The 11,258-nt window shown below is 45.6% G+C and overlaps 1 protein-coding gene across 5 annotated transcripts in view; it reads right to left on the bottom strand.

Moving 5' to 3' along the window:
- LOC128803323 (glutamate receptor ionotropic, kainate 1) overlaps window positions 1–11,258 on the bottom strand; it is a 109,184-nt gene that overhangs the window by 25,997 nt on the left and 71,929 nt on the right. For 2 of the 5 annotated variants that reach the window (XM_053970175.1, XM_053970174.1), the window contains exons 8-12: window positions 6,360–6,467; window positions 5,639–5,683; window positions 2,975–3,088; window positions 1,771–1,974; window positions 1,161–1,384 (exon numbers count right to left, since the gene is read on the bottom strand). In XM_053970175.1, the coding sequence (XP_053826150.1) occupies window positions 1,161–1,384; window positions 1,771–1,974; window positions 2,975–3,088; window positions 5,639–5,683; window positions 6,360–6,467 (695 nt within the window). The remainder of the gene's footprint in view (window positions 1–1,160; window positions 1,385–1,770; window positions 1,975–2,974; window positions 3,089–5,638; window positions 5,684–6,359; window positions 6,468–11,258) is intronic. The other 3 variants (XM_053970178.1, XM_053970177.1, XM_053970179.1) reach the window with 2 other exon arrangements.

Raw genomic sequence — 11,258 nt, 5'->3', positions numbered from 1 at the left:
CACTGGCAGTGTACTTGGAACAGAGCTTTGCCAGTCTGCAACCCCTCACAGCAATAAAAACTTCAGTGTTTGAGTTTAAAAATTAATGTAACAGTGACAGTAAGGCTCAGAGACAAATGAGAAATTATTCAGCTGCTGAAAAGTTGAAAGACATGACAGGAGGATTCTACCAGTCTGTGCAAATTATTCCCAAGTATTTGTTTTCCAGGAACTGATGTCAAAGTGTGGGTAGCCATGTAATGTACTGTGACAGTGCTAAGAAGTGGATGGTTTCTGGGGTTATTAAAAGCAACCCATATTTGCTGAAACACTTTGCAAATCTTGCAGAAATCTTGGTGTATTTGGAGACATGGACTGGTCTTGATGTGGGTTTCAAGAGCAGCTTAGCTTAAAATGTATAAATCTAAATTAACATGAGCACAACTTCACTTCTTCAGTCCATGCAGCTGTATCTAACTAGGCACTGCTTTCAGGCATCAGCTCAAGGAAAGCATTGGTGTTCCCTTCCACTGCTCTGAGGGGGAGAGGGCTGGGGCATGTGTTCAGTCTTGGCACACAAGTGCAGAAAAGTCAATCTGCCAGAGAGGAGCAGATTTAAGATTAGTCATGACTGAGATCATGGGTAGTGTACAGTGGAGTTATTATTTATGGTGCAGTGAGGCACTGCAGGAGCCTGTGGGAAGTGGTGAGTGACTGCACAGAGCCCCACAGCTGCTGGGAGGGATAAACTCCTCTTTCACCTCAGGCCACCCCGGGGAAGTGAACCCGTGACCTCTCTCCTCTAATGCACAGAACCATTCCGGGTGGAAGAAACCTCTGAGGCTGGACCTCCAGCAGAACATTAGGTTCACCTTTTGGGTCTTTCACCTGTGAACTGCACCGTGAGAGGAAAAGGGAAATGCCTACATGCAAATAACAAACTGCTTTTCAGCACATATCTGCTGGGGTGGTGCCTCCTGGTGCATCCCATTGGGTATTTCGCTTGGAACAGCCCTTAAAGAAAGCAAAACCTCAGTGCAATACAGAAAAGCAGCGTTGATGAGAAAATACCAAGACTTTGCAGAAAGGTTTTAGGACTGGATAACCCCCTTAGGATGGTACATCCAACAGCTGTGAGGGGAGAGGCTGTGGGTGCATCCAGAACTCTGTCCTGGCCTTACCTGGCAATGACAAAGAGGACACAGCTGACTCCAAGGCAGGCCAGGAGAACATACATCCAAATATCTGGAGAGAGAGGGTTTAAAAAGGAGAAAACGCCGGGGTTGGTCCCGTTGGGCTTCCGGTACAAGATGCTGATTCCCAGTGTCATGAAGGGCTTGGAGAAATCAATCACCTTCTCTCTGACATAGGTAATGGTGAGAGGAGCAACAGCCAGGTCAGCTTTCTGGAAACACAGAAGGGAAAACACTCATCTCTTTCATGTTCTGCAAACCCACCGCAATTCCCTCCATTTCTTTCCCGAGTATTAAAAAACAAGCCACTTTTGGCTCAAATTCAACAACGTTTAACATTTCTAGGGTATTTGTGTGTGGGGGGTGTGGTGTGACATTCCATTTCCTCTTTTTACAAGGCAGGGGACATCTGGGACGTGGCCAGGGATGGACATTTCCTCCCAACACCTGCAAAGTGCTCATTCAGACATTCCTACACTGATGGGTGGGAAAACAGACTCAGCAGTGGCTCTAAGAGGTGAAAAGCACAGCAAAGATTTCAGATACAAAACACCCCAGGCGCAAGGAGAGCAGAGAGGAGAGAAGGGTTCAGTCTTACATGATCTATGAGTTCCTTGACCATCCCATTCCACTCTCCCTTGTCATTCTGGGCTCCGTATTTGCCGTCAGAAACGAGTTTGACCTCATAGATGAAGCCTAAAATGTTTGACAGCTCCTTCAGCAGGTCCAGGCAGTACCCCTCGAACCTGTCGTTGCCATACAAGGGCTTGTCAGACTTCTTGTACATCACATAGGGATCTTCCTGCAGGAAAACACAGCAGGCAGGCAGTGAGAGATGCGAGCCTTGGCTCGGATGAGATCACTTTCTCTACATGATGCTAATATTTTCCAAAGGGATTGCAAGTACATGGAAACCAGCAATTTACTGTGAGCATTAAAAGCTCTTCTAGATGTGTTAACACACTCACTGAATGAATTAGTGATGAGCATAAGGGCCCTAATTTTCAGTGGAATGGACCATTTGTGGCTCCCGGGAGCTTTAATTCCAGTTGTGCCCAGCAGCTCCAAACTCAGACCCAGGGTCTGGACCCTACATTGTCCCACTCCAAGGACAGGAAGGGATACTGGAGGAGAGAAGATCCTAAATAATAGGAAAAAAAAAAACCATAAGGGGAAGCTAGCATTTTGTATTCTGTGAAAAATGAGTCTTTACTGAGAAAAATCTTCAAATGTAGCGAAGAGCGAATGGAGAACAGCAAGGGCAGATTGCAAAGTACATTTTTGCTTTCCCTTTTACAGGATTTTGGATAGAAGAAGATCTGGGCAAGCAGTTTAATGTGGCAAAACACCTCTGGCAATAGACACATAGTGTAGAAGGAGCCTTTGAGCTCTTTCCCTGCTCCTGAGGAACTAGGCAGAGCAATTGACAAAAAAGTGGCATTACTGGGCATGTAGAGAGCACGAGGCAGAGCAGCTCCCGAGTACCCAGTTAAAGCTTTTCCACTCCTCACAGTAAGCACACTGGCTCGATCTGTCTGTCTGCTCTTTACCACTTCCCTTCAGCCCTCTTTGTCTCATCTCCAGTAAAACAAAGGATGTAAAGGCAGTGACTGCAAAACCGAGTGTTTGTGCGTGTTCCTTCTTCTGGGAGGAAAGGTGCGCAGGGTTTGTCTGGAAAGGTGAAACAATTTTGGAGGCAGAGGTTCCTGGGAGTCTTCCACTGGCAGTGTGGTGTTTTGGAGTCGCTCTCATGCATGTGTGTGTGGATCCTGAGCCTGAACGTGGGGCTCTGGCAGCCTTACCAGGATGGTGGTGACGATGAGCGTGCGGTTGGCCAAGGAGTCCGTGATGTTGGTGGACCTGTCCTTGTTGCTGTCCGTCATGTTAAGGCCACTGTAGGAGTTCCAGACCCCAATCTGCAGAGAGGAGAGCGGGTGAGAGGCTGCCCTAAGCCCCTAAACCCCCAGCACTGGTCTCAGGGCTCACTCAGGAAGGGACCTAGCGCTAGAAGAGGGCAGCAGCTCGGAGAAAGGCAGCAGCAGCACGGGCTGATTCAGAAACCCCAGGCAATGACTGCAAAATGCACAACTGCAAACCCAGGAGCACTGAGAGCATGAGGCTTGGCAGTGCAGTGCTGGGGTGGCCAGCTGGCTACTAAAGTGCAACATGCTGGCTTTGTTCCCTGCTAAAAAAAAAAGTCAAATGTCTATTGTCATGTTTTTTGTTTTTTGTTTTTTTTTAATTTTGTCCATGGTGGAGTTGAGACATGTGGCAAGACCTCTCTCCTGATGGAACAGGTTAAAAGCCTGAGTAGCTACACAGGAACAGACTGATGGCTACACTGGCCTTTTGCTTGCCCTGTGCCTTCAGCAGGTTTAGCAAAGATTATTCTGTCGTTCCTGGACTCCTGGATGTGCCAGAGCTATCAAGGTGGTACATTTGACACCTCCAGCAGTATTTGCTCAGCAAACATCAGTGGCCAAAGGCAAATTCCTTTCCAGCCCTGGAGACAGTGAAAACTTCCAGTATTTACTGCCCAATCCACAGCCTCCAGGGAACATATTTGGCATTTCAGAGGATTTGGATCTACGCTGTGGGGGGCAGAAATTATAACCATGTTATTTCTTCACATCAATATTTACCCAACTTAAATGCAGGCTGGAAGCATCTCCAATGTTTTTGCCCTTGGGTTTTCATGCTCAGCCTGGCTGAGGGCTGATGTGAGGAGCTCCAGGCAAGGAGCAGTTTAATTTGTACTGGGCATTGTGGAGAGCACAGCCATTTCAAGCACTGGGGTTTGTGTCCCCAGGTGCCACTGCTTTTACCCCTCACAAATGTTTTTTTTCTCTAAATTCTTAATGGGGACACCCATGCCATTAAAAAAAAAAAAAAAAGTTTATGCCAAGCATTTGTCAGTCATTCCCTTTGTTTCCAAAACTAGCTCAGGCTGGGAAGCTGATCTGGAAAGTGCACAAATTTACAAAGGAGATAAAACGTTGGCTATTGTGGCAGCCTGAGCCAGGAATACAGTAAATATCCAGTGTCCCTGGATTTGCACCAGGGTGCACGAGCCCTTCTGCTCACGGTTACTGACTTGGGATGTGTTTGTTGGCGGGCAGCAGGGGAAGAGGAGGACACCCACGGGAGCGGGGAGCAGCACAGTCACAGAGCACAGAATACACCAGGAGAGCACCGCGCGTGTGGGCAAAGGGGCAGCGCCGCAGCACAGCCCTGGCTGCAGGGCACGAGGCAGGAGGAAGGGTCAGACCGAGGTAGGACATCCCTGGGGGAGTCCAGGGCACGTGTTGCAGTTTAGTGACAAGTGTGAGAGGTGCCATGTGCCCTTCCCAGCGAGCCCATGCTCTGAGCCAGCTGTAATTTGGGTCAAATCGAGGTGCCTGCAGTCCAAAGGGAGATTGCTTCTGCGTGTCAGGGGATGAAATGCTCCCCAGGAAGGAGGGGGCAGGGCCTGTGTGCCTCAGCCTGATCTGCTGGAGATTAAACTGGGGTATTAAGGATGCATGTGCTCCATGAGAACTCAGAAAGGGTTGGAGAGGGTGTTCTACACTGGTCTACTCTCACAAAAACAGCACAAACCCAAAACCTTTCTAATCTGCGCAAGAGGGAGGGGTGTGGAATAACGAGATCTGTGTGAACCACGGGCAAAATCCAATTCTAAGCACTATAAAAAGTTTCTGTCTCATGACTGCAGAACACTTCAGACTTAGTGGATGCAGTTTTTATCTTCTCCTCATAGAACAGCAACCAGGGGTTGTAAGTCCTGTAGGGAGCTGTGCGTGGAGCTGGTCTCCAAATCCCACTTTTGTGTTTTAAGCACCTTATGTTCAAAGAGGGATGAGATTCCTGGGGTAATTTACATCTTTTATAAACAAGCTTAGAGCCAATTTCCATATGTTAGTGAATGACAGCACCCACTTAATCACCTCTATTCTTTTCTGTAAGGAGCTAATAACACACTCATCCACATTTTGAGGCAATAATGCTTGAACGCTGCCAGCACTGAGAGATTTGTGTGGGGAAAAACGCCCTCGACCCTGCACATTAAACCAGACTTTGGAGCTGATGCCAATACACATCCAAAATAGTGTAATCTTACTCCTCAGGGTAAATTTTAGGTGGATCAGGAAGGATGGCACAGGAGAAAAGGACTGGTTTTGCGGCAGCAGGGACCTTTACTCAAAGATGGGAAAAGCACAGCTCCCAAGAAGTAAAATAATAATTAAACCCCCCTGATTTTGGTGAAAAAGCTGAATCCTGCCAAGATCATCTCAGTCTTTGCAATTACAGTGTCTCAAGTGGAGAAAAACATATCCTACCAGGAAAATGCCTGCTTTCAGAGAGACTGTTGTCTCTAAACTGCAATAGGAGAGCCACCATTAAAACCCGAAGGCTGAGTGTGAAGACCCAGCCCGCAGGGTTTTGGCATCACCTGTCTGTGTACAAACCTTCTTCCACACTTTGTACAAATGATTAGAACCCTCGCCAGCAGCCTTGGTACAGGGAAAAATAAACAGAGTGCTTCATTAAAAATGAAAAGAGACGCTGTCTGGAGAGCTGTGTGGGAGCAATTACAGTTAAATTCTCCATTAACCCATCAGCAATTACCACCCAGAGCTGAGCCAGCACACAGAGCAAGGGCCAGCGGCCCCGGGAGCTGCTGTCACCTGTGCTGGGGTTTGGGACACCCGCAGCTGCCACCCCCAGGGCAGCCCATATCTGGCTGAGGGCTGAGAAGAGGCAAAGAGAACTAATCCAGGCTCAGAAACCTGGAGAATTCTCAGCAACTCCACTTTGTTTGAGGCTATTACTCAAGTACCTTCTTTCCCCTCTCCCTCATGTCACATTTATCTGTGCACTGCCATAGAAATTTATCTGTCTCTATATATGAATTTACCATCCACAGCTGCAGTGGCAAGAATTGAAAACGAGGTGCACTTAAGAAGATTCTTTCCATTAGATAAGTATTGCCTGCCCCACATTCCTCTCCCACACCTCGAAATGCACTGTAAAATAAAAACCCAACCTTAGCAGCTCTGCTTTAACTCTGACTCAAATCACTTGAGAATCGTGGGGTTTCTTTACCCCAGTCACAGGAGTCTCAAGCTGAGGAACCACGCCCTTGTCCAAGGAGCTTTTTGCCGTGTTTTTTTACAAAAGACTGCTTACCTTTTCCGTGCCTTCCTCCTTGAGGCTGATGATGTCCAGGTCAAAGTCCTTCCTGAGCCCGTCGGTTTTGTTGAAGGTGATGCGCCCGGTCAGGCCCTCCCACCGTGCCTGGGGACACAAACACACCCTGCCTGTGGCACCCAGCAGGAGCTACTCTGAACCCTTAACAAGAATGCTAATAATAATTGCAATTTAAATGCACCACAGCATCCCACCACTTCCAAATCTGGGGGCTTTTAAGCATATGTGGCTTTGCTACTCTGACAAAACCCCCCCTTTTTTTTTTTGTTGTTTAGTTTTTTTTCAGATATGTTTTGCATTTTGCAACCAGGCACAAGTCTGTGACAGTTTACATAGATTGATTTACATATGTGGGGTACTGATAAAACAATGTAGACTGACCAAAGAGAAAGGGAGAACTGCACGTGCCCAAAGCCAGGGCAGTTCTGCACTGCACAAGAATTCGCTAAGGAACTAAAAAAAGGAGTCTGCTCTGTCCAAGCTGTGGGGCTGGGCCTTGGAGCTTCCAGGAGACCCCACAAAAGCTTTGCAGGGTAAGGCCATGGAATGCCACAGCCAGGGGGAAGGACAGCACACAGAGGAGCAGGTCTGGTCCAAGCAGCACTTCCCTGTTCCAGCCCAGCGCGGTGAATCCTAATCGCTGTTTTAAACACTGGCACCAGGTCTGGGTTTGTCCTGCACAGCCAGGAGGGTTCCCTGTGCTGGGCAGCCCTCCTCTAGGGAGAAGGATCAAGGGCAAGGGTGAGCTTTCTCCACAGTTTCAGTCTCCTGTATCTCGTGAGCCTCCCACCCAGCCCGTCTGCCTTGAAATGAGATCGCCCTCCCTCCCATCCCATTTTGTACCCAGAGCTGGTGCTGATCCATAAAACAAAGTGATGGGTTTAAAAGTGCAGACAATCTTGGTAATCTATTTTTGGGAGGTCCCCCATTAGATTAAATTTGTCAGAGAGAGCTGACGATAAATGATGGCATTGTTCTTTCGTGTGTGTCAGCCATATAATTTTAAATTACAAGCTTTTCCACCACACATCGTTCCTTGCCTCATTTAATTTATTGGAGACAGAGAGCAGAGGTAAAGCTGCATTAAAAAAATCACACTTACAGACTGGTGTGCCCCCTCCCTGTGTAATCTGAATTCCAGCCCTGAATCTGCAGGATTTAATCTCAGATGCTGGGGAGAGCTCACCACGTGTCTCAGGCAAATCTGGTGCATTTGGACTTTGTGGAAACAGCAAGACTTTGGTACACACTTAAGTAACATAAGAATGGAAAAGCATTGATGCAACAAATTTGCTGTGAGATTTTCCATCTTAATGACTTGGGAGTATGCACAAGTCTCTGCTGTGAACAGTGAAACACTTGCAGGGTTATTTATTACTTATTTATTATAATGATATAATCAAGATAGCATATGGATGAATATGGACACATAGGGATGAATTTCATTCTCTAACATCCCTTTTTCCAGCCTATCTTTTTATTCCTCTGATGCGCCCCATCTCTTTTTCATAAAGTTAGAACATTTTATAGAATCTGCTCTTTAGAGATCAGTTTCTCATGAGTTTCAGGGAGTGTTTCTCAGAAGGGTTAAATGCTGATGGGATTTTTAAACCCTAATGGTGAGGAACACGTTTCAGATACCATCTGAATTCTGAATTTAATTTCTGATTTTTATTTTATTGCTTCTAAACCAAAACAGAGAAAGCATCATATGCAGAGTTCTTGCTAATTAACAAACAGAAATGAAGCAGAACTTCCTGAAAAGCCAGGAGCTGCGTGTGTGTTTATCACCGGGATGGGATTTGATGCTTTCACACACAGGATTTATAGCAATTTTTATGTTGCTGGTGACACATTGAGTGTTACAGGACATAATAAAAAATGAATTGGAACCTGATCAGGTAATTGATCAAAGAGCATCACTGTGAGCAGCTGCCCAGACTTCTTACTAAACCTCAAGAAGGAGTGGATAGAACAGGTTACAGACACAACTTCAGCCACCTTCAGAGGCTGGCAGGCACCTGCCATGGCCAAAGTACACAAAGCAACCTAATGAGAGCTGTGAAAGTCCCTGCTTTTAATGTGAAATCCCCTGCTCTCACTGCTTGAAAAGATGGGACTGTGGGGAAAGCACAAGCTGAACTCTGGGTTAAATATTCCAGTTACAATCCCTGCCAATAGATGGATGGGAAATTACAAGAGCAGGGGAACGGAGCTGACTCAGCCTCCAAGGTCAAACACTCCAGAGGAGTTTGATCAGTTCCCACCCATCACAGGGTCTGTATCAATTTCCACTTCACCACCCTGGATCAATGCAGCAGCCTCCATTCCAGCCAGAGCTGATCAACAGCTCGATCCCAGGATCAATCAGTTCAGCTGCTTCCAGACTTACCAGAGGCTCAAGGAATATCCTGAGTGGGGAGGGACCCCCGAGGACCACCCAGCCCATCCCTGGCCCTGCACAGGCACCAAACAATCCCACCCTGTGCATCCCTGCCAGCAGTGCCCAAACTGACTCGAGAAATTCCCCAAACAGACCAGATTCAGTTATTTATTTTGTAGAACAGACCTGTAGTTTTTATTCTCTCTCTCTCTCTTTTTTCCTTCTCTTGCTGTTCAAGTGTAACTTGAAAATCTGGAAACTTTTCCCTAAAGGCAAGCAATCAGCTGGGTTTTTCCCTGGCTTTAATGGGAGTTTGGTCAGAAATCAGTCACTGGACTGTTCCCTGTGGGAGAAGTACACTCAGAAGCTGGAGTGAAGTCTAATTGGAGATAATATTTTCCTGTTTTGTCTTGGGGTTATTTTGACCCAATGTATATATATTTAATTCTTAGGGTTATAATCTGTTTATTTATTATCAGAAGTTCCTAGGTCAAACAAACATCAGTTATTGATTTGATGTACATTCCTAATTAACTACAGGGGTGAAGGAACCAATATTCCCAAATTTCTGATGAGGGCTTTGATAGGACCTAAAAATTCAGAAACCTAGGAACACCTAAACCTACAATGCTCAGACCACCTCAGGTCTCTCTTATGTAACAAAACCTCCCAAGGCCATAAATAACAATACCACTATAATAATAAATATCAGGTAAATAATAACCAAAATGCTACTGACCAAGACCAGTTTAATTTTCCTTTGGTTTTCTTTCCTTTGGGAAGGGAAAGGCCCTGCTTTATTGGAACTGCCGAGAGAGCTGCCAGATTGAAGTGACAGTGATATTGCTTCTCCTTGGAGTGGAAATCGTGTGTGATGAGCCACACATCAACTTGTCAGCTCTAACAATTAATCCTCTTATTAACAGAGATCCCCCAGGATTATGGAATACCGTGAGTTAGGGTATGACTTTGCCATTATCCTGCTCCAAATCTGGCATAACTGATGGAATAAAGAGAATTTCAGCACTCGCCAGCACAGGGCTTTATCTGTGGAGATAAACTGAGAATTATGATGCTCCACAGCCTCTTTACTTGGAAGAGGTCCAGGAAGAGTCCTGGCCTTTCCCTGAGCAGCACTGGAATGGAAATGAGAGGCAGAAAGGTGCATTTTCCACGGCTGGAGGAGTGGGATTATATTGGACTGTGAACATGGAAAATGTGACCTGTGCATTGTGTTTGAGTGAGCCTGGATATATTAAATATGTCCTGAAAAAATGTTTTGTGTAGCAAATATCAAAACATCCTCCATATATTCAGATAAAGTCACTTTGTAATGGTTCTTGCTTTTTAGTTTTTTTTTAATAAATAAATCTACTGCCCAGGAAACATTTAATGAGCTGAAAGCAGAATGGAAGAAAATATATGTAATCTTTTTGTCAAACAGCTTGTTTTGGTTTTGGATATCACAGTGCCAGTACCTTGCAGATAATTTTTTATCAATTTTCATCAATTCAATATGTATTTATTCTCAGCATGCAATCCTGCACTTACTTTGCAATCTGGGCATAGATAATTCCATAAATAAGTGTTTTTCCACTTGAAATTTGATTTCAGAGTAAGAATGCCTATTGACATTGCCCTCAGCCTCATTGTCTTCTCGGGAGGCTGAGCTTTATTTCCTAATAAAGCACCATGGGATGCAGTTCAGGCAGTTGTTTTGGTTGCTCTCCTAATTAAGACTTTTCAGGTCAAAGTAACAGCCAGTAATAGGCTCATAGCAGAACTGCACTTCATGGACTAGAAGTAAAGTTTATGAAAAGTGAAACAAAGGAAAAAGATTGTTTTAGTGAGAGTGAATCAAGTGTTAAGATTAAATTATCTGGCGAGAGAAGCCCTACCAAAGTAAACAACTGTTTCCATTTGATGTAACTGAATATTGTAGCACCAGAGCCCAGAGAATAAACCCAGGCAGCACCCCCAGACCCTGTCACTGGCTCAGTGCTAAAATGCAATGAAAAAGATGCAGCAGAAGAGATTTTATTTCATGTTTTGGAGCAAAATCTTGTCATGGTTTCCCAGTCATTGCACAAAGATTTCGGTGCTGCTCCACAGCCCCTGTCTCAGAGAGCAGGGGAGATTTCCTGGCTCTTCTGGCATCAGGCTCTTGTACTGCTCTCTCTTTTTATTTGTTCCACTCTGCAGGGTTGGAGTCCCATTATAAAACCACTCTGACATGCTGACTCTGGGAGTAATCAAAGACATTAAACACCAGAAATGTTCTGTTCTCTTACAAGATTCTTTGTGCTCCTGTGTTTGGAGCTGCTGCCAGCCGGAAACAACAAACTGATGGATACCTCTGCAGATGGATTGCTTTCCCTTCTGCCATAATTTAAATTTCTACTTTTACTGTAACGAGAAACCTCCAGTTCCTTCTCCTGCCAGTACTGCATGCAGATGGATGGCTCTCCCTCCTGGTCTCAGTGGTTGGCATGGAC

This window comes from Vidua macroura, chromosome 2 (assembly GCF_024509145.1).
Source record: "Vidua macroura isolate BioBank_ID:100142 chromosome 2, ASM2450914v1, whole genome shotgun sequence".
NCBI lineage: Eukaryota > Metazoa > Chordata > Aves > Passeriformes > Viduidae > Vidua > Vidua macroura.
This window is presented reverse-complemented; position numbering and strand designations above follow the sequence as displayed.